The sequence below is a fragment of the Oratosquilla oratoria genome, chromosome 14 (genome assembly GCF_046742065.1).
Source record: "Oratosquilla oratoria isolate Oo_2021 chromosome 14, ASM4674206v1, whole genome shotgun sequence".
NCBI classification, from domain to species: Eukaryota; Metazoa; Arthropoda; class Malacostraca; order Stomatopoda; family Squillidae; genus Oratosquilla; species Oratosquilla oratoria.
Window position 1 is genome coordinate 7776723 of NC_134790.1, and position 25000 is coordinate 7801722.

At 36.1% G+C, this 25000-nt stretch overlaps 1 protein-coding gene across 1 annotated transcript in view; it reads left to right on the forward strand.

Moving 5' to 3' along the window:
* LOC143032717 (dipeptidase 1-like) overlaps positions 1–25000 on the forward strand; it is a 295882-nt gene that overhangs the window by 270032 nt on the left and 850 nt on the right. Inside the window, exons 8-11 of the mRNA XM_076197632.1 lie at positions 724–808; positions 2880–2955; positions 9701–9839; positions 24278–25000. The exon at positions 24278–25000 is cut by the window's right edge and continues 850 nt beyond it. Coding sequence (XP_076053747.1) covers positions 724–808; positions 2880–2955; positions 9701–9839; positions 24278–24376 — 399 coding nt within the window. The 3' untranslated portion in view covers positions 24377–25000. The remainder of the gene's footprint in view (positions 1–723; positions 809–2879; positions 2956–9700; positions 9840–24277) is intronic.

Sequence of the window (25000 nt, forward strand, 5' to 3'; positions counted from 1 at the left end):
TTTCAACAATTTGCCGCTTGGTGGATGCCCCAGAGCGTCGATTCACTGTCCTCCACCTCAATCAAAACGATTAATACCTCTAGGAGTTTATTAGTTATCTACTTCTGAAGACGGGTTCTGTAGAATTCTGCTAAAAGTGTTTGGGGTGCTGCTTTCCGTTTATTTTACTTTATTTTATTTTATTATTATTATTTTTTTTTTTTACTGTGGATCTACCCACCAATGTTGTGTTCAAAGGAAAACACATTGCTTTTCTATTTTGATAGCAGTTCTGGTCTTGTCACTGGTTCTGACCTGACTTTTCCAGTAAAGAGGGAAAATGTCAATGCATATTATTTTTTCTAACTGTCTTTCCTAGAGATAGATAGATGTTGAGATGTATGAAGTCCTGGGTGGTGGAAATTTTTTTGATAAGTTACATTGCACAGAAAAAGTTGAACAAGGAAAAATATTTGAAAAAAGTGCAAACTATTCAGGCTACAAAAAATAAAAGTGATCTTCGAAATAAAATCACCTGGTATTAATCAACACAAGATATGCACAGGGAATAAAATTATTTACATAGTCAACAAAGACAATCTTCACAAGATTTAAGCAACGAAAAATCATTGGGGATTAAAATACTTCAAGTTATTAATTATTCTTTTTATGAGATGCACCTAATACATATTTCCAAAAGATAGTTTTACAATGCTAACATTGCGAACCATTCTTATTTCACAGAGAATAAACAGAGGAATTGTTATGGTTAGTTTCTTTGCGGATCACATTGCCTGCGGTCAAGAAGCCAACGTATCCCACGTTGCAGGTGAGTGATATATCAAAAGTGTAATTAAACTATTCTTCTAATTTATTGACCAAAATGGTCATGTCAACTTTTCTTATTGTTTCGTCCATATAGATACAGTTAATTACCATTCACGTAGTTAATAGCATTTCAGGCTTTTTCCTAAGTTCAATTGATATTTCTATAACATTCTTCTCACCTATCTGCATAATTCGTTTATTTGGATGTTTCAGCATTTCTAATATATAGATTTTTTTAATAAGAGTCTATATATATAAGATTTCTTTTAATGATCTTTAATATGCACAGTGCAGTAAACCTTCAATTGGTTTACAAATATTTTGAGCCAATGTTATCTTACATCTGGCTATTTTACTTAATTTCCAGATTGATATCAGTAGTGGTAAATATAAGTTTAGCTTAGTACCAATCAACGTAAATTATTTTGGGACAAATCCTCACAACTAAATCCCCTTGTGGATAAGTAAAATTAAACTAAACAGCTTTAACACAATGTCGGCACAACACTCCTTCACAAAGCCACTTCAACGAGATATTATCCAGGGATATAAAGGGGTTTCTAAGTTAGAAGTGGGTATTATTGTGATCAGCTACACAGACATAGTCTTTATCTGGTCAGATTAGTGAACAAAACCTAATCCACCAACTAACCCACCCGACTTTACCTAATCTACGTAATCGAACGTAATTTAACTCGGCTAAGCTAAGCTAAGCTAAGCTAAGCTAAGCTAACTTAAGCTAACATAAGCTATCCTAAACTAACGTAAACTAGTCTAACCTAACCTAACATATGCTTTGATACCTCTTAAGAAAATATTCCCGATCCCAACACCCCTGAACGAAAACACCTTGATGACATTTTGTGTAAATGGGGTTTTGTGTTGAGAAGGTTTAGTCCAAGAGGGTCTGGCCTGGAGGCTTTTATCCTAATGGGGTTTTGTTCAAAGATTTTTTTTTTTTTTTTTTTTTTTTTGCACCTGTCATAGTAACTCCCAGCCAGATGACACTGGATTGGACATGGGTCAGTTGCTCAGGTCAAGATCGGCAACTGACCTTGGGACAGATGTTTGTTGTCCATGCCCAGCTCATGCCTCCTGAGCCACAACAAAGACTCAAATAAAAATGCCTAGAAGACACTATCTTTTCATTTTCTTACAGACTTCTCTTTCCTTCCCACAAACATCGACCCCGCGCGAGCAGTTGGTCTTTTCTAGGCATTCCATTGTCCATATTGAAACATTAGGATGTGTTTTGATCATATCTAGAAAAGAAAGCCCGGCACATTTTAAGTCATTTTATTATTTGATATTTCACGTCATGTGTGAGTTCAAGCCAAAAGAGAGGTTAGCTTCGTATTTCTACACATGCAAATATTGGCAATGAAGACATCTTGTCTTATCCTACTTTGACTTATCTTATTTGTCCATACTTCATTTCATTTTATCTTATAAGCATTCAATTCATTTGGGTTCTTGAAAGGTCTCATAATTGTTATTGAAACCCGAAACCCACGTAGAACAGCGAGTATCACGCCTTCATCAGACGTGATAAGATCAGGTTTGATACCCGGGAAGTACAAAGCAATTAATAAAGTTATTCTTTCGTCGCTTTCTAACTCCTCTCTGCAACGAAAAACATCAGCGGTGCAATGAATTAGTGTTGAATTTTAGAGCTAGAACTTAATCAGTATGATTAAAATAATTGCACAAGTATCAGACCCCATTTTTAATCACATCCATTCCCGCTCCCTCGACCCTGTACATGCACTGAAAGATCCTTACAGCGTAATTGAGCCAGTTGAAGCTAACAAAGTACAAAAGTATGTGCTGGTAATTCTGAAGTGAATTGTGAAGATTTAACATGTTCTCTTCCACTTTCACCCAAACACAAATGTAGGAATATGTAAAACGCTAGAAACATGCATGTTTTGCTGCCATCTAAGAACACTTTCAAAAGTACTTCTATTTCGCAACAAAATATTCATTATTCACAACTATTTCTTCTTTATATGCAAAGCTTGTGAGAATTTGTTGATGCTTGTTACTCACCTAGAATCCTGTTGCTGTTGCAGCTCACATCAATCACGTGAGGGATATTGCGGGAATCGACCATGTAGGTATTGGTGCTGACTTCGACGGCATAAACAAGTGAGTATATGAGAATAAACACCGTGTGAGATCGAAACCTTTATTGGTACGACGTTTCGCTTGTTACAGCTTTTACAAGTACAGACATGACAAACACTCTGAGTATATATAGGCCAACGTCATACCAATAAAGGTTTCGATCTCACATGGTGTTTATTCTCACAGTCTTGTCGGCTTTTGCCATTGTGTTTCAAGTGAGTATATCAAAAATGCGATTTTCCGCCTAACTTTTGCATGACAAAGCTCTTGTATTTTAGATAGATAACTTTACTCCATAGATTGATAGGAGGTACTGCATTGATGTTGATTAACACATATTCATATTATGTTATACCAAATCTTGGGTTTGATTAATACAACTGGTACTAAAGTACACAGGGTACACATCCACAGCCACACCCATATCCACATCCAATTGTTAACCGTCATTACTCCACTTAGAGAGAGGGAGGAGGGTGGAGGGGAGTGGAATATATGGGAAATGAAGTGGGTGGGAATGATTTCTATGCATTTTTCTTTTTGGCTACCCCCCGTGTAACGGTGAAAAAGCCTTTGGTATATATATGTATGTATTTTTATTTCTAAGGGGTTAAGGGTTTACCGAAATTGCTTTATAAACAAAGCTCCAAAAGCATTAATCACACTACATAGTCTTAAATTAAGATATTTTACATCCATAAGATTCACTATGTCTACGAGTACATTTAAGCAGAATGTCTAGGAAATTTGAATCAATTTCCACTTCCTGTCTCTGGGCAAACATCATTTAACCCCATCGATACGATGGCGCCTACGTAAGCGTCATGAGGAGCGAGTACGATGACGCCTACGTAGGCGTCATGAGGAGCGAGTACGATGACGCCTACGTAGGCGTCATGAGGAGCGAGTACGATGACGCCTACGTATGCGTCATGAGGAGCGAGTACAATGACGCCTACGTAGGCGTCATGAGGAGCGAGTATGATGACGCCTAAGTAGGTGTCCTGAGGAGCGAGTACGATGACGCCTACGTAGGCGTCATGAGGAGCGAGCACGATGACGCCTACGTAGGCGTCATGAGGAGCGAGTACGATGACGCCTACGTAAGCGTCATGAGGAGCGAGTAAGAGGACGCCTAAGTAGGCGTCATGAGGAGAGAGTGGGTATAAAAGGATGTCGGCGTCTTGATTATATTTGTTTTGTAGTTGTGGCTGAATGACCCCCGTATTCTGTGAATTAGCCTGATCATATCTTATGTGGTTGTTAACATTCAGAGTGAAAGACAACAAGTGATACAGCTGTAAATTTATATTTAGTAATGTGAGTATTGTAATGCATCGTCGTATGTCAGGCAGTTATTGCAGCTCGCGATAATTTGATTCATAAGAACATAACATAAGAACATAAGAATAAAGGAGACTGCAAGAGACCATAAGGCCTACACTAGGCAGCTCCGTATCCATCACTACCTGTCGTCCCCATTCATAAAGCTGTCTGATCGTTTTTTTAAAACAACTGATAGTTTCAGAGCTTACTACATGGTTCGTATTGAAGAGGTTAATAACACCAACTGGCTGTGGTTGGATGCAAGCCGTCACTTATCAATCCTTTAATTACCCAATTACCTCCATTGAGGAAATATTCTATTTTCATTGCATACACGACAGATGCACATTATATAATCACGAATGTACCTGTCAATTGAAGTTACATATGCTAGACAGCCTATTAACCACATTGGCGTATTCCCCTACATAAAAAAAAACATACTAAGATTTATATGATGTATGATTTTTGTTCTGTATGATCACTAGGTTTTATTTTTGTTCGGGTCACATCCACCAATATGTTAATTCTCTCTTTTCTCGTCAATTTTTTGCCCCTAATTCACATTGTTATATTTAAACTTATATGACTTGAGTTTTTTTGTTTACGTGACACTGACGCTATCAGGGTCTTAAGCTTCTGGAACGAAGCACTTCTTTATCCAACTGAAGTTGCACCTGGAACCAAATCTAGCTTATACTGTAGTCGACACTCTGAACCCTTAAACCCATTTCGGCATTCCCGTGAATATCTAGTCCTTTCTCACACCTCCCTCAAGTCAGTCAAGACAAATGCCATTGTCTAATTACCCACCTCTTCCCGAACGCTCGACGCCAATACTCTCGCCTCTTCTCTTCTGCTCTACAGATAAACCAAATAAAAAAATTAGGGTTCATGATCATACACGTCTTCAAGATCACGACATTGTTGACTTCCATCATCTTCTTAAGAAGTATCTGTAACTTGCCAACATCCTTCTCCAATGTGTAGATTATTAGCTCATTCTTTTGTCGTCTCCCCATGCCATTATTTTTACGTAAGAACCGTGATGCCGACGAAGTAGGATAGATCATTGTTAATACGTCCTTCATCAGGTACTTTCTCTCTCAATGCATAACATTCCGTTGCCTAAGTACAGTGCCATAAGATTGTGTTTTACTTGACTTTTCCTTCTCTTATGTGACGTCATGGTCGCCGCACTGGCGTTCAAATCTGCGCAATTAACACCACGGACGAATAAATTGACATAACTGCCCTTAACTAACCCTGTAAACATTCACAAAGGTCTTCCTCCTTGATATGTCTTTACTATAGGCCCCGGTAGGAAATGCACAACATGGACTGTAGTTGCTTTGGGCTTCTCGAACTTATGCAACAGTTTCTTATTTGCACAGCACATCACTTATTGTTTTCTGTGAGGAACACACAGCATTTAGTTTAGGTAACACATAAGTTTTTTTTAATGCATTACTGCCCCTTACTGCTACAAATACATCTTGATTTTCCATCCATTTCCTGTTTCTCCATCATCTCATCGGGCATTTGTGTTGCTATCTTCCAGAAATTCTTTGTCAATACGGTTTGAGCTAGCCCCTCTTTCTGGTCATCTTCCCCTGGCTCTTTCTATATTGACCCTACCTCTCCGTGCAGCCAAGCTTGTTGATTCTCTTCCTTCCCCACATAGTTCTTCTCTGTGCGGCTTGATGTTTTATGGCTGAAAGACCGTGTTTTTTTCTTTGCTCACAATTGTACCTCCAACTGTCAGCGTCTCACTCGCCAAGCCTCCTTTGTCTCTTTGCATTCCTCATCTTCATCCACTTTCAGCTATTTTCTGGGCTCATATCATAATGGTACCATCTAGTCCGTCATCAAGCTCTTTCCTTAAATATGAATTATTTCATGTATCTCCGCTCTTCTTTCTCTGTTACTCTCTTCTCTTGAATTTGCTCTTTCATCTTCAAGTGAATCACTACTACTTCTCCCATCAACTTTCCCTATGAATACATCAATCTTGCTGATTAAGACCTTCGATATTCCCAGTGTGACTCACTTCCTGTTATCTTGTATTTTGACCAGTATTTATACTAACGGCATTCTTAGTTCCCTTGCTACCCTTTTCACTGATACTTTATCACCTTTTTACATATTCTTCATACATGCTATTGCTCTCCTGGATGCATTGCATTTGAGATGAACCGACATCCCTCTGTATTTTAACCGTTTAGTTCAAGCCAACTATGTATTTACCTCTTGTAAGGACCCCATTTCTGTTATAGTTTCTTCCCTTGTGCTCATTATTTTCTCTGAAAATCAACACATGTGTAAAAGCATGAATTATCCCACGTGTTGTATCAGTGTCTCAATACCTACATTTCTCCACCGATACTTACTCCATTTCATGACTCAAAGCCCATCAATTCCGTTTAGCAAGCCCTCTCATTCCCTAGTTTGTGTACGTATCTCCAACTTTTGATACGCCATCAAAGCAGTTCTGTTTATACACACATAAATAATTTCCCGTCTTCCCACACTTGAAACATACAATTTGCGCTTTGTCTTAGATCCTTCCTTCAAATTATCTCTAAGCCTTTGATCTATCACCTTTCTTCTCACACGAGATGCACAAGACCTCATTATTATCTGCCACCTTGTGCCTAGTTCCATCAACAGCATCAACGACCTTTGCCGGTCGTTGGCATCATCCTCGTTACCATTGTATAATTTTCTGCAAGCGTTGTTGCCCTATTTAATGACCACACTAAGTCACCTATTCCTTGAGTCTATTCCAATAATGAATTGTTCTAATAAGGCAGCATCTCTAGTTGAGAGTTACGCCCATCAAACACCTTGTACACTGAATTCTTATTTCCCAGCAAAGCCATCAGTATAAGAAATACCCAATGGTCATCCTATTTCCAAGGTAAATTTCTCAAACCTACCAAAGAATTCATCGGGATTGCTTTCTTTTATAATAAATTGTAAATATTACCTTCCTTGTTATCATACAATTACTATCGTTGCTTGCACATCCTCCAACAGTCCTTTCTTGGCTTTAACATAACAACCCTATGATCCTGTTTTTTTTTTTTTTGTGTGTGTGTGTGTGTCTTTTGCTCCCTCCTGTTTTCCTTCCCCTTTTTTCTCTATCTCTTTGCTCTTTTCTTTCTCTTCTGATAAAATTGCCTCCAATTTCTTTAGTTCTATTCTCACATCCCTATCATTTCTATCCTGAATTCTTGTTTCGTTTATAATATCTTCATCTGTCAGTTATATTATCACCGTTTCGTGTATGTCAAACTTTTACATAATGATATATGTCTGTACCTCATAATAGTTTCTAATATGTTTTCACTCTTTTTTTTTTATATTTCTCATTCTTCATGATCTCTTACTGAGGGTTATCTACAAATACCTTGATATTGAATGGCCCCCATATTCCAAGGTGAGCTGCTATCCAGTCAAGAACTGCGCCCTTTGGCTATGACTACTGACGAGTTCCTATCGTGTTACTTTACTTGACCAAACTTCATAATATTTAATAAAGTCCCTTGGGTAGGCATCTAATTTCCAACAGTCATCCAGAGGTAGCTTTTTATCATCACAGTTGACGACAAGAACACAGGTCGAAGAAGTATTTAACACTAGAGAAACACGCACTTGATATATGATTTAAGGTGCATCAACAGAAACACTGGACAAATGAACACGATGTGACAAAACGCGTCTGTAAGAATATAAACAAAGGCATGAGAAAACGTTCTCAATATGTTTTTAACATTTAGTTTCCCACCATTACTCATTGGTTCACATATTTAGTCGATTATGTGTGTAAACTACGTAGACTTTGTCATGTTTACAATTGATCTACGAAGTGCCCGGCTCCTGATATTTATCACCAATGTCCTTGCATCTTTGAGTACACAGGATCGAATGTGTAACCAAAGTTATAAGTATATTACAACCATTACACATCATTAGATTTAAACAAATTGCAAACATAAAATTCATAGAATAAGCTATCTACAACCTGAGTGACCTGGGTAGTTGAATGACTCCAACCTAGTGTCCAGAAATCCGTTAATGACCCCAGTTCACCGTATGTGCACATTCATTGTGAATTTCTAATTCTTTAAGCATCTAATTACCTCCACTGAAGTTAGGGTTTACTTATCCTTGCCACCTCATATATCACCTTGCACAGATGTGCTTTATAATATTACTTATGTATTATTACATCAAACATTGCTATCGCTCTCGACATTGCCAGTATTGATGGCAATGTACACACACAAACACACTCACGCAAATACACACACATATTACACACACGCACACATACACACACGCACACACACACACACACACACACACACACACACACACACACACACACACACACACACACACACACACACACACACACACACACACACACACAGACACACACACACACACACACACACAAAAAAAAAAAAAAAAAATCTGTATGTATATATATATATATATATATATATATATATATGTATATATGTTTATATATTGTCATTTTGACCAGTTGCGAGGCAGATGAAGAAGGTAAGCACACATCATGGAATGAATATCTAATTATTGAACAATCTAACAATGAATACACTGTATGAATATTAGAGTGCTGTAAACAAATGAAGAAGAAGGTGGTGGTGTAGTTGTATATTCAATTCTTTCTTTAACTTGTTTGGAAAAAATCAATATGAAAGAAAGAAATTGTACGATTTATATACACCAGAATCATCATGCTGAAGAATAAACATGGAAATATGATTGCAGTCCTGGTGAGGGAGGGAGGAGGGTGGAGGGGAATGGAATAGGTGGGAGTGGTTTCTATGCCTTTTTCTTTTTGGCTACCCCCCCCCGTGTAAGGGGAAAAAGTCTTTGGTATATGTATGTAGTACTGGTGAGGTCTATATTCTACATGTATTCTATAACTTATATATGATTTTTCTAATATATATTATTTATATGATCCTTAGTTTAGACTGATATTGACATCTTATTCAATAAAGAAAATATATTTGCATACGCGTATATATGAAAACAGACAAAAAACTATTATGATAGTATCCAATATCCTTATTACTAAATACTATGAGACCTATTTGGAGTATTCATAAACAATAATAAAAATGATGAAGTGCGGTGATATGGTTATTTCTCTATTTTTAATGCCCAGTGTATCTCATTATATATCATCCACGATCAATAAGTCAGTAATCATCTCACATATCATTCCGTTCTCTTTCCCTGTTTTTAATTCCTTTTCTACTTTTGACTGAAACTTCTTCCCTCATACGTTTACTCTATGTCTTCAGGTGAAAAGTACAATTCATCCGCGTAGATTGGGTAATCTGGTGACGCAATTTATGTATATTGAGACACGAAATTTTCTCTCTCTCTCTGCCAGAACGCCTCAAGGGTTGGAGGATGTAAGCAAGTACCCGGCACTTCTGGCCGAACTTCTGCGAGACCCGAAGTGGAACGTAAGAGACCTACGGAAGTTAGCGGGGGAGAATATTATACGCGTTTTTGGAGAAGTTGAAAAGGTAAGGTTTGGTACTTATTTTGATATTAAAGACATTTATGTTTTTTTTAATTTGTCTTTGCAGATTTACGCACCCCTCAGTAAGTACATAGGAATTTATTTACTACATATATTTTCATTAGTCACTTAGTTATTCATTGTACTTTAACGTGACTTATAAAATTCATGATTGGTAAAGACCACGTATACATATAGCCAGCCCTCACGCAAATAATGTAAACCGCAAAATTAACAAATATATAAATGAAATACAAGTAGTGTGGAAGGGTAGAACGGGTATTTTAAGTGCTTTCCGTTTTGCAGTGTCAAGATTCATTTTCCACAGTGAGCTCTATTTGTAAAAAAAAAAAAAAAAAAAAATCACCTTTTTTATTTCATGCACTCCTTGATCTTTGCGTTATCTGCATATATGATTGTGTAGGCTATCGTTCCTTCCTTCATTCCATTTACGGAGCCATAGGGTACTATAGGTGCCAGTACTGACCCTTGTGAAACTCCACTAGTAACTGTGTCCATTCGAATACCTTATCATCCACCTGTATATTCCAGCACATTTTTCTTTATTAGCGTCTCTTAGTACATAATTGTTATATGTATATAAATGTACATGAATGTCTGTATGTATGGTGTGTATGTGTTGAAGCTAATGTGAATTTCCCTATCAAGTTTGGGTAGTGATTCTATCTTCATCTTCATCTTCATACATGTATTGAAGCCAATGTGAATTTTTCCATCAAGTTAGGGTAGTAATTTAGGCTTCATCTAACACAGCAGAATACAGGAAGAGATAGTATCTCTGTCATCTGGTAGAAAACATTTGGTTACTTCGACATTGGATATATGTCATTCCTTGCAAAAATAAGAACGATGAGTCATTACTCTACTAAGTACCCTACCTATCTTGTACTAAATTTCGTTGATGATACAGATAATCAATCGCTGAAACTAAATCTAATCCCAACTTTCACCGTTGGGAGTTCCCTTTCCTTAATTGTAAAGAAAAACTGAGGGAAAGTAGCGTTATTGGCTGTAGCTAAACGTCTCTTGGTGTAAGCTCACCTTTAAAGAGTGGAGACCGCCAAACCTCATCATTTTGCATGGTACATTTGCGTGGTAGTTTTAAAGCTTTCCATGTAGGATCCATCTATTGCGTTCCTACTCCTGTTCTTCCTGTTCTCTCTTGTCACTTTCACAATATATCTTTGCAAAATATTGTTTCTTTAGCACTTCCTCGTATTTCCTTTACGAGTATCTGATCTAATACTACCATCATCATCCACTTACTTTTCTTACTTCCATAGGTTTTATAGGCCACTCCTATTAACATCACAAGAGAAAGTTTGATCAAGAAAGTATTTTGATCTCTTGTCGTCAACTTTGTTGAGATAAAAAAAAAATGGCTAGATTTAACTTAACACAATGCTTGGGTCAAAAGGACACATTGCCGAGGCTAATATATAGTTATGTTGAGATCATTTACAACTTATTGTTGGCAAAAAAGGGATCAAGACAAAATAAGATCATATAACACTAGCCAATACCATTTCCTGAATTGGTCAAGGGACGTTGAATGTTTAAAGAGACAGTTCCATCGATATATTTTTTAACCCAGTGCAAATATGAGGCTACTCTAAGTGTATGATATAGTGTGCCGTTGTCCATACAAAATAAATGTCACAAAATGGTAAAAATTATCATTGACACCATTGGAAAGTGTCGCCGTTTTCTTTTGTCCAACTCTAGATCATCTTAAGGAGGCCGCACACTAGACATTTCTCGCTAACATGCTACTCGCTTTTGCTACTTCGTTTGAATAGAACCGACTTCGGTTACGATCTTTTGTTTTTCAAAATTCTAAATAACAAATTACTCTTGAGTCATATAGTGAGAAACTGAATGACAAACTTAGAAAAGTTAAACCTAGAATACGAATGTTAGACATATTATTAAGATGTTCTTACGTAAGTTTAGAGTATTTTAACCAAAATCATTTCTACTCAATCGATATAGCATGCTAGCCTGTTCCTCCACTTTCATTCACCCTGGAGAAATCTTCAATTTACAGAAAGTTAAAAATTTTGCAGAACTTATATAAACAGTATATGGCTATTTCTATATCATAACCTTTCTTTAATTACAATACATACGAAAAAAAGATATCTTGCTTGGTGACCTAAGGTTAGTCACGGTTATCTTCTTTAGTGTAATTCCTTCCATTTTGTTTTTTTCATCTTCTGTAGTGATGTCCTCGAAAGAGATTGGTTTTATCTCCCCTAACACCCCTCTAGTTCACGCTATTGTTCTCCCTTTTATGAAATCATCTGCTTCATCTTCATTACCTCTTGTGATCTCCTCCTTTTGTTCCTCTTCGGTCGTGCAGGTGATTAATATGTTGGGATTGAGTTCTCAGCATCCCTCGTTGCCAGGGCATTACCTTGGATCAATTCGAGATTTTTTATTTTTATTTTTATTCTTGCGCCCCGTTTATGTCCTTGAAGTCGTTGTCCATCACCCCTGTCTTTCTCTTTTTCTTATTCTCTCTCTCTCTCTCTCTCTCTCTCTCTCTCTCTCTCTCTCTCTCTCTCTCTCTCTCTCTCTCTCTCTCTCTCTCTCTCTCTCTCTCTCTCTCTCTCTCTCCATCTCTCTCCCTCTGTCCGTCTGTCTGCCTTTCTGTCTGTCTGTATGTCTCTCCCTTCCCCCCTTCTCTCTCTCTCTCTCTCTCTCTCTCTCTCTCTCTCTCTCTCTCTCTCTCTCTCTCTCTCTCTCTCTCTCTCTCACTCTCACTCTTTCTCTCTTTTTGAAGAAGCGCCTCAATTGAATGAAACGCACTGTCCTACGTGAACCAAACTTCTACAAGAAATTATCTTGTGTTGAATATATATATATAAAACAGGTCATTGCGATAAATTGGGTGACTTTCTCTACTCTCGCTTAAAACTTTTCCGATCTAAGCCCGTTTTACTCATAGTCTAATTTGAAAAAAGTCTACGGTTGTTGTCTTCCAGTTTTCAATGACAGGAGGTGTTGAAAGAACTTCAAACTCTTGACTAGCTATTACTAAGCAATGGCTATTTTCTTTAGCTTTCATATAAACGGAAATAAAAATATTCATAAATAGCATATAAATGTATGTTTCTATATGTAGTACGTACTATGTAGCCATTTTCTCATTCTTCCTTACGTATATACATATGAACACACGCACGAACACCAACACACACACAATGTGTGTGTGTGTTTGTGTATGTATGTGTGTGTGTTTGTGTTTGTTTTTCTTTATCCAGAATATATTATCCTTATTTATATGTCCCTCTATTTGACTTCCCCCCTCCACCAATCGTCTCTCGTCATTCTGTTTTTTTTTTTTGACCTTATCTTACTTTATCGCCCTCTTGTTATTTTCTTTTGACCCTTTCATGCCACTCCATTATCATCTGATAACCCAATTTGTTTCTTCTAATCCAAATGAGCTTCTTAGATTTAGTTTTGTTTTCTGTAATTCTTTATAAACGTCCCCCGATCCTAGAGTTATTCTTGGACCCTCTGGTATATCGAAAGCTTGCGTGGCTATTAGGAATTATCACGTACCTATTTAGAAAAATCATAATATCGATGATGGTACTAGTTGGAAATGATGTGATCTCTACATAAAAACAGCAATAGCGTCGTATTGACTTGTGATATCTTTGTCTTGTTTTATCAATTATTCTTGTCGTTGCCAAAAGTTTAAAAATTATCTTTGCCATGTCATTCTGCTGCATGAGAGTTTTAGATAGATATCTAGATGAGAAATTATCTATTGCAGTATCTAATATTTATTTGATATGTCCAGAGTAGTGTAGTTGGTATTGGTATACATATCAATATACGAGTTTCGTTATATATGTATATATATATATATATATACATATATATATATATATATATATATATATATATATATATATATATGTATATATATATATATATATATATATATATATATATGAATTAAGAAATACTAATTTAAATTTAATGAGGCGATATGATTTACAAAGATTTGAAAATAAGCGAAACCTTTTAAACCATAAAGAAGCTGGAAGGACCCAATCTTTATCCTTTTAAGGGAAAGAAAGAAAAAGGTGCCACTAAAATGTACATGTTAGATGTTCGCTGCATTGGAGCTTATAATAGAAAAAAAATGCACCACATCAAGAATTTATGTCTATTCAATGAATTCAACATATTTTTCTAGTCAACTCTCATCTACGTCCCAAGAGTTTGTAATTATTTCATTTTTTTTAACTTGTGATTTGAATATCATAATTTTTTCCTTCAACTTGCTGTTGCGGAAAAAAGTCATATATCAATTATCAAAACTTTTAAAGAGTAAATATAATTTTCATCAATTCTTTACAGAACACATTACCAAGGCTAATAAAACCAGAAGGGACTACAGATAATAACCTACATTTTATACACTTTAATCATGTATGGGATTTCCACCCATTTTAATACATACAGAAACCATGCCCAGTTACATTACAATGTCGTTGAAGAAAATATCACTGTTATTTTACTTTCACCTCTGTATTCATGATTGGTGCCAACAATTGGTGTCTCGAGACATCTTTGTTTAACCGATATAAGTCTCTATCCCTGTTTAATCTACATAAGTTAGTTAAAACATACAGATGAATTCCGAATCTCAAATATGAGGTTCGACTGAAGTATACAAAATATACAAAACGAATCAAAACATTCCATTGCAACTAAAGCTCAATTTCCTTGGGTATAAAACCGGATCCACAAGGCAAAGAGCACATCTATGTTTTCTGTCTGGGTATATTTTCTAGATTCTTTATTATATAGTTCTTAAATTTATCAAAATTTTGGTTCGAAACGTTCATTTTGACACTTCCAATAATGTCACGGACTCGATGAACTTTGCGGATTAATCAGCTGAGAACGCCAGGCCAAAGTAATCTCTATCGATGAAAAATCCTCTTTAGCTGATATCCACCCCATCATCCAAATATGAATTTTAAAATTTTCTATCTATATATATATCAAAAGTCTCCTTCCTTTTATAAGAAAGGTAGCCAGGAATGACGTGTATTCATTCTTTTCCCACCTCATACAATTAGAATAAATAGATAAGTAAATAGATAAATAGATAGATAAATAAATAAATAAATAAATAAATAAATAAATAAATAAATAAATAAATAAACAAATGAATAAATAAATAAATAAATTAATTAATAAATCTATTGATTAATAAATAGACAAATGAATAAAGAAATAAAGAAAGAAATAAGAAAAAGATATTAAGTTTTTTATACATAACTTCCACGTTCGCTGTCTTTACTTCATATTTCTCCTATTTGTCCTTTTCTGCTCTTAAGTTTACTTTCCTATTTCCTTTGCTCGAGCTACTTTATTTTTATGGTCAACATTTTCATCACGTGCATTGAATGAACATGTAATGAATTAAAATGTCACCCTGTCGTACAGGTGTTGAGAAGTTCTTTTCACTCTCGTTATTCATGTTATAATATCAACCATCTATACTCAGTCACCCATCGTGTGGATCTATCTGTCTACCTATATATATACCAAGTGGTTTTTCCTCCTTACAAGGAGACAACCAATACCCACACTTACCCATTCTACTTCCATCCACCAAACTTCCCTCCCTATTACTAAATCTCTATTCCAAAACCCATTTTCTTTTCCTCATTCATTAGTTGTTTTTCTTTCCTGTGTTACGTAGATTCTGCTCTACTTATCACTACGTTAGAGTGACAAGATATTTTCTTCTATTTATGGTATAGCACAATGTTTCTCAACCTTTTTACCCATGCGTGACCTTTAAAATAAATTACGTGTATTAAGGAATCCCTTCGCAAAAAAATAGACCATATATTTCTAATTTTATTTTCATCGTAATAATAGGTTAGATAGGATAATGTCTATATTACATTGTTACAATAACCAAGAATATGTCGTGGGTGTTTAAATATATTACGTATATGAAATTAAATAAAAATTCAAAAGTACATTACCTCATCTCACTTGTTCTCGTGGAACCCTTAGGGACCTTTTGCGGAACCTTAGGTTTCCGGGGAACCCTGGTTGAGAAACGCTGGTATAGCATAACACTCCAGAAGTTGTTGCTATAAATTATAATAAAGTTAATAAGTTCAACATAAAATCTCCCAGTAGGAGAGGCTAGGCAAATAAATAGCACAGAACAGATGACATTGATATATAATATTATTCATGAATTGGAAACTTAGTTTACCACGTATATGACTGATATCAAACTTGGCAAATATGTACCGTAGACTTCCAAATAATCGTGACATGAATACTATTGCATCCATCATTAAAAAAAAAAATCCTTGTGGACAGGATTAAGAAACCTTTGAGGAGGTGGAGAAGGAGCCTCAGTGATAGAAATGTGACCCTAATGGGAAAAAAGAAAGTAAATAAGCGTAGGAAGAAGAGATTAGAAGAGAGTGATATGATAAGGAGGATTCCTTGGACACAATAAGAGATAAAAAAAAGAATCCTGAGTAACAGATGACAATGATGATGATGATGATGATGATGATGATGATGGTGATGGTGATGGTGATGGTGATGGTGATGGTGATGGTGATGATGATGATGATGATGATGATGGTGATGGTCATGATGATGATGATGATGATGATGGTGATGGTGATGGTGCTGCTGCTCCTGCTGCTGATGATAATTAGCATGAAGTGGATGAGAAAGTTGAAGAAGAGAACAAGGAAGAGTAGTAGGAGGTAAAAGTGGGGGCGAAAGATCTTGACAACAAAGGAAGAAAACTTTCCCGAGGAAACACGAAAAAAGACCTAAAAGAAAAAAATTGCGTGTATTAAGGGGTATTTGAAAAAACAAGCTGAAGAAATTTTTGGTATGTTGCGACCTTAGAAAAGGACGAGATTCCGAAAAGAGCAGAATGACCTTCCTGGTGACATGGGACAGGGCCCGAAGGAATGAATTTTACATAAGGGGCACGCCGGATGGAAATAATGAGTCTATCTGAAACCCCTAAAAAAATGTACAGACATAAAACAATGTAATACATATCTACCATAGACATTATTCTCGTATCCATCCAAAGCCTGCTTAGGTGTCTTTATTTTATTCTCAGTGAAAGTACATAACGAAACGATAGGTTTTCTGTTAGTAAAAGAAAAATTCACCATTTCACCACCCCTTGTCACCACTGTCAGTTCTCGATGTTTACACTTAAATTTGACTTGTAATATCACTCGTCTCAAGGCCCCTTGCCTTCGTTAAGTGAGTTTCCCTAAATATTTAAGTTCCTCTTAAGCAGTAGTCTCACTATTTTCTAGGCCCCGTGCCTATTCCTCTCGTCCTTTGGGTTAATAAAAGGGTGGTGAATTTTCTTTCTTCTTTCACTGTAATTTCACCTACTGGTTACACTCGGGATCTCTTTCTCTCGTCTCTACATCGTCTCTCCCTAGATCGTCTCTTGATCCTCTCTTGATCCTCTCTCCCCACCCTCTCTCCACGAGATCCCGTATCCTACGCTAAGCTACCTTCGTCTGACGTCACTAATTTTTCTAATCCAATCTCCGGTGACTTCTGAAGTAAATGTCACTCCTTATGGGCGTGACTTTGAATTCATGCACCAATAGTTTTTTCCTCCTTCTCCACCTTGCACCAATCCGGAAAGCCATTTCAATGCCACTAGCAAAATTGTTTACCTCAGCATTAGTCAAACGAAGCTAACCTGCGCTTACAGAGTTTTGATTACAACATCGATTATAAAACAGTCACCACCGTCGGTGTGTTTACATAGACATAGCGTCACCTCAATGTTTTCAAAACAACAGGCGAGCAGGCAGGCTCATTTCCATTCGTACAACTACCGGCCTCTTACACACCACGCGTATAATCATGCTAAAGAAACAAAGCTAGGTCGATTTATCTAGAGAACAGTTACATGAAATATGTCCGATAGCGATTTTTTTTCTTGGTTATACCAATACTGAAAGAATTGTTTGTCTTTACGAAACGTATTTTGTTATTCACATGAACTATTATAATAAGGTAATGCTTCTCTATCTCTCTCTCTCTCTCTCTCTCTCTCTCTATCTTTTTTTTTTTTTTTTTTTTTTTTTTTTGTCTTGCAGAAGGTAGCCTCGCCGAAGGGTCTGTCCTGGTCCCCGTCCTCGTTATTCTTGGTCGGATCATCGCGCCTCGTTTCCATCACTCGGGTCACTTGATCCCTTTTTCGTGTCATCGACGACCGTTCGGAGCTCCTTGCTCCCCTCTCCTCCTCCTCTCGCTTCGTTTCACCTCGCCTCTTCTTTCCTTGCTTTCCCTTGTCTGTGCCTTCCACGCCGCCTAATTTTGTATCAACTTTCCGTGGCTTCCCTTGTCCACCTAGACCTTCCACGGTTGCTCTTCCCCTCTACTAATCCGAGTTTTATTCTCTTCATTATATAACAAACTACCTATATTCCTATTGTAGCAGGCGTTCCTGATCTAACTGTTGCGAAGCATAACTTCTGCATATTTCTCTTTGTTCTTATTATAATATATAAACATCCATGAACACTTATTGCTAACTTGTTTCACGTAGTATTCATATGACGTTAGTATCTATGGCGGTATATATAGATTATCTAACTTTTTTACCTCATTCTATTTCTTTACATTACATTTCTCAAAATTTCTGTTGCTCTGTCACCTTATATCATTATTGTTACTATTATTACCATATCATTGATATTCATTTTATGAAGCAAAATATGAATTATCTAGATTTGTTTCATCACATCCTATTATATCTATTCATTTGGATTTCTGAGTTGGTATGATGTCTCTGCTTTCATAATACTAAAGGGATAAAATTCAATAGGAAAGAAGGCTTCTACCAAGTGATGTTTTTTCTAGAAATGGGAAATTTATCACTCTTTCTTGAAGTGTTTATCTGAAAACGATTTCACATTTTTAGTTTTGATGATATTTGTTTTTGTTTTTGCTCTATTGGATCTTGGTGCACGTGGAAGTCTGTTTGTCTAAGTTAACAAAAAACAAGTACTGAAACAAATACAAATTAATATTACAAAAATTTATTTGATTCAGGCCTATACTACTTGCAGATTACCTTAACATATTGATAGAACATTAAAAGAATATGTAGAAAAAGCGTTTAAATTGCCCTCAAGGAAAATACATTAGAAGACAACAGAATAGAATTATCTAATTTTAGAGCCATAACATATACCTAATAACTGAAGACATGAAATTCGTTCTTAATAGAGAATACAATTTCGTCTCTCATCAAAAACGAAATGTTGAAATCCTTAATCTATTCAACATTCAATAACTACACGAAAAAAAAAACATAAAACACTATTACGTTCTCATATCACGTTCATCGTCGCCTTCATTTTCCATACTGTCATCCTCCTATCTTCACGTCTTTGTCCACTTTTTGGAGTTCTTTCTTAATCCTATTCCTCTAACTCAAAATTCTCTGTTAACCCCTTTTCAGTTGCCCTTCTACTCTTCTGCAAATTTATGCGTATTCTCCTCCTCTCTTTTATTTCTCAATTATCTTCTTCTTGGACTGTCTTCCTCTTTTTGTCTCATTTTATTCTTGTTTCTGTCATCTTTTTTTATCCTACACCTCTAACTTTTATTCTTTCTTATTCTGTTTCTGTTCCTTTTCGTGGCTCTTCTCCTTTTTATTATTATTTCTCCTCTACTTTGATATCCTAATTTTCTATCCAAGTCAGTTTCATGAACAATTTTCAAATTTTGTTTTTCTTTTTACATTTTCTTTTTGCTTATGTGTTTTGCCATTTGGCACTTCTAGTGACTATCTTGCTTATCACCTACACTTTTTTGTTAAATCTAATATTTTTGACACCTTTAATACAAAAATATATCTGCGCTGGCTTTTACTCAAACTTTGTACGACGTTTTGATATATGAAGTAAGTTCACCATCTCTACTTCTTACTTTGTGCCATCATATTCCTGTCTCGTCCTCTTCTTGACCTTTACATAGACCAATTTGATCCTTTCATCAGTATGATTACTTTCTTATATATATCGTCCTCCCCATACACATTTCTTTTACATTTTCTTCCTTTTTCTTTTCTTTTTTTTGCTGTTTTTTCTTCATTGTTTTGCCACGGGAACGATATTTGCAGGTCTCATTCTGGCTAATGGTCGGTCATCTTATCCTATTCAGGGAAACACAGCGTAGAGATTGTTGACTTTGTCTATATTAACCACTTCTTTGCCTATTTGCGGCAATAACATATGTATATGAAATGTTCTAGAACGGGCAACACTGGACATTAAGAGCATAACAACCTGAATTCAAATACCAGTGTATGTAAGGTGTTTTAAGATTTAATTTTTTGAAGACTTCACTTCGAAGACAGGTGGAAAAGCATTCGGGAGAAGAAAGCTCTACAGAGTTCCGGTTTAAAAAAAAATAATAATGATGATAATAATGATGATGATAATAATAATAATAATAATGACTGACTATGACAATGCCCGTAGTAGTTTCCTCTCATACGTAACTATTTAATGATAAACAGTTATAACAATCATACTTTCGTGTCAACCTCAGTGTTAGCGAGTACACTTCGAGTAAGAAGAGTCCCTCTTCTTTCCGGTATTTATCCAAATGTTGTTCTAGGTTCGTCAAGTTTCTTTAATTCACTCCTCAGTATAATCATCTTATTGTAATTTATTGTTCGTTTACTTTATGCTTGCGTTTTAATTGCTTTCATAATTTACATGCCCTTCCTTTATGAGATGTTCCGAATGATGTTTTATATTTTAATTAGTCGTGTAGTTCTTTTGTACTTTTAACGTTTGCTGTGCTCTTTTACGTTTTTTGTGTGTTTATTCAGCCTCAACAAGCTTCATTGAATGAGACAATTTTTGTATTTTTTCTAGAAACCAATTCGTTCATTTATGTATATTAATCTTTAATTTCTGTGACATACCTTTAGTATATAGAAATTACCTTATTCAAATTTCGCAACAATCTGAGATAACGCCTATAATCAAATAGTATTGTTAATCAATTTCTGATAACGCTAAAGGCTTTTATTTGAAAATAAGCCAATCCCCAAAAATACGCGTTAATTAAATTTTATTTTCATTTTTCTTCTCCTCAGAAATTTTTCTCTAATATACTACATTTTCCAATCCCAAAAATTATCACTAATTTCCCTTTATCATCATTTTTCTTTTCTTTTTACTCATTTTCTTTCTATCTCGTTATGTTCCTTCTTCGTCTTCTCTTTCCATTGTTCTTTCCTCTCCTCATTTTTTCTTAACGATTTCCTTCTCCGCCTCCTTAAAGTTATTTTCTTAATCTTTTTTTTCGTATACTTTTTCTTGTTCAAATATATTTTCTTTACATTCTATTCCTTGTCAATCTTCTTTCCCTCCTTTTTGTCCTCTTCATTCTCTCCAATTTGTCTCTCAAACTACTCGTTGTCCTCCACCTACTTTTTCCCATCCACACCCTCAATTCATCAACTTATAGTGCACCTTTCTTCAACTTTTTCCTCAGCCTTACACTTTTTTCCATTCAGCTCATATACGTGTTCCTCACTTTTGTACCTACTCCTGTTGTCAACTCCATTCTATTCTCTCGTCTTGTTTAGGTGTCAGGCTCGCATCAGAGCTTCAACTTTCTTCTATTCATTTTCTTCCTCATCTTCCTCTCGCTTCCTTGCCAACCTCTATCCCTCACTTTCTGCATCTCCCTCACTCTCTCTCTCTCTCTCTCTCTCTCTCTCTCTCTCTCTCTCTCTCTCTCTCTCTCTCTCACACACACACACACACACGCACACGTACATACACATAAACACGCACACGTACACGCACACACACACACACACACACACACACACACACACACACACACACACACACACACACACACACACACACACACACACACACACACACACTACATACATGGCTATAAACTAAGTCTATTCCATTCGTCGACCACCCTATTAGTAAACCAATTCTTGCCTATTTCCTTCTTAAATCTAAATTTGTCTAGTTTATAACCATTACTGCGAGTACTGCCCTGTTGTTTTAATATGATGACCTTGTTTGCATCACCCTTGTTAAAGCCTTTAATCCACTTGAACACCTCTATTAGATCACCCTGCACTCTGCGTCTTTCCAGATAGTGTAAGTTAAGGTGCTTAAGCCTCTCTTGATTAAGCCGTTCTTTAATACAGGATCACAATATTCCTTTCTACTCTGTTTCTAAATTCGTATATTGTGGTTAAATTCACACATCCGTTGACAGTTTTTTATAAGTAGTCCATGCTTCCAAGGAAAAAAAATAAAATGAAAAAAATATTCTTTTTATGGACAACCTCGACTTCGAGCCAATTCTTCACAATTTTTGAATGTCACAAGGATGGGGCACCTCATATTCAATGCCTTTTGATGTTCTTGCATCCCCGTTGCGAAAGTCTTTCTGGTTTTCCTTACAGAATGAGTCTTGAAACCTTTGCATTGAATATCATACACCACACCTGACCGGCTCAGCTGATCACTTCAACCAATGCACTGTATCATTATAAATCTCGATGACTATTTCTCCTATTATATTCGTGAAGAAAACTCAGGAAATAGTTCAATATGTCATTAAAGATCCTGCTACGTTGAGGTCATTATTTTGAACTATTCCATGACATAATCAACCACATTATGAAATACTAAGCATTCATATTGCAATATATTTCAATGTTTAATAATGTTTGTGTCCACAAAAAAACTTGAAAAATATAGTTTTCTTGATGTTATTAGTTTAAGGTTATTCTAAATTGAATGAATTTGTCATCAATAGAATAGTAAATAGATCATCACCTAGAAAAGATGTTTCTTAGAAACAGGTTGAGCGAGGTCATTAAATCACCTCACCGATTTCGTTTCCTCCCTTCCCTTTTCTTTCTGTCTCTTTGTGTGTAAACGTGTTTGTGAGTTCCTTTATTTCTTTATTTTGGTTCTTTATAATTTTCCTCTTCTCTTTCATTTTCTTTGTTGATTTTTTTTTGTGGATTCCTGTATTTCCTTATTTTGCTTCTTTATAATTTTCCTCTTTTCTTTCATTTTCTCTCTTTGTTGATTTTTGTTTGTGAATTCCTGTATTTCTTTATTTTGCTTCTTTGTAATTTTCTTATTTTCTTTCATTTTCTCTCTTGATTTTTTTCTTTCATTTCCTCTCCACAGGTCCTCTTTGTTTTGGTCTCATCTTTATTCACTTCGTGTTCATATCCTCATCCTTGTCTTCATTTCCTTCCTAGTCCTCTTCCTCCTCACTCAAACTTATTTCTCCCTTTTCCTTTTTAATTCTCATTCACCTTCTACACCTCTTCGTTTCTGTCTCGTCCTCATCCTCTGCTCGTCCATATCCTCATCCTTGTCTTCATTTTCTTCCTATTCCTCTTCCTCCTCACTCAGACTGTTCTATGACTTTTCCTTTCTAACCTACATTCACTTTCTACACCTCTTCGTTAATGTCTCGTCCTCATCCACTGCTCGTCCATATCCTCATCCTTGTCTTCATTTTCTTCCTTGTCCTCTTCCTCCTCACTCAGACTGTTCTATGACTTTTCCTTTCTAACCTACATTCACTCGCTCCCCATTCCTGACCCTTCCAGCCAATATGCTCGGCTGGTTTTCCAATCAGGTGAATAGCGGCTGGAATAGGAAAGGAACGCATTCATTCAAGAAATTGCACTTTTCGATTTTCATATTGCTTATAGTATGTAATGATTTTCAGATAGTAGGTCCAAAACCATTACACATGCAGATGGACACAAAAGTACACACACACACACACACACACACACACACACACACACACACACACACACACACACACACACACACACACACACACACACACACACACACACACACACACACACACACACACACACACACACACACACACACACACACACACACACACACACACACACACACACACACACACACACACACACACACACACACACACACACAGAGAGAGAGAGAGAGAGAGAGAGAGAGAGAGAGAGAGAGAGAGAGAGAGAGAGAGAGAGAGAGAGAGAGAGAGAGTACGGTATATAGTATTCTTCTTTTTCATTATGGAAGGGCAACAAAACATTGCTGATGTTTACTAATCCTGTTATCCTGATAACTGAAACTCCGCATACATGCAACTTGAACCTATGAGCACACCTGAACAAGGTGTGTGCTTGATTTTAACATATGTATCCTTACTAACCATTATGATATATCACATGCCCGACACGTGATATACCGTAAGGATACTCCATATCTATGAGAAACTATCTATTATCAAATGAATGCTTAAGAATTTCTGTTGTTTTTTTTCCAGGTGCGAGACGACCTTCAGGGTAAAATGACTCCCATAGAGGAAGACCTTCACCCAGAGTATCTGAAAGGAAAGACCAACTGTACCTACATTTTCGACTAGATTCTTCAATATATCAAATTACCGACCGATCTTATTGGGTTCGTGCCTCCTCTAGTGGTAACAGAAATAAACGAAAACACAATAGAAAAATGCTAGTAATATCTAGAAAATGCTGATGATATCTTCTGCTCCTCTAGTTGCAAATATTTGAATGAGTGAATTGCGGAACCGATTTGATTGAACGCGTTCTGTAGTGATCTTGATACATTTAAGTAAAAAGAAAAAAAAAGTGAACGAAACTTTAATGGGTGACAGACCAAGCTAAAAGAAAAAAATCAAAACGAAATATACTTCAATCTATGGGTCTTTTCAACGGCCTGTGAATTTACTAAGATGTCATAACAATTGTTTATTCACAAGCTCGTACCAATTGTTACATTCAGTTCGTGTACAGCGTGAAACAAAAGAATATCATCATACATTTGCATATATAAGAAAATGCTCTCATTGTTGAAAGACTGCCAATATGTCATCTCATTTTATTGATCACCAATCGTCCATATTCATTGTTATCCATCTTTTTCAGTCTTCATCAAACCATAACAATGCTCCCAAAGTTTAGGTCTCTTTATAAGCACAAAAATAAGAATAATTATAGACAACTGTGATGAAAAAAAAGTCTGA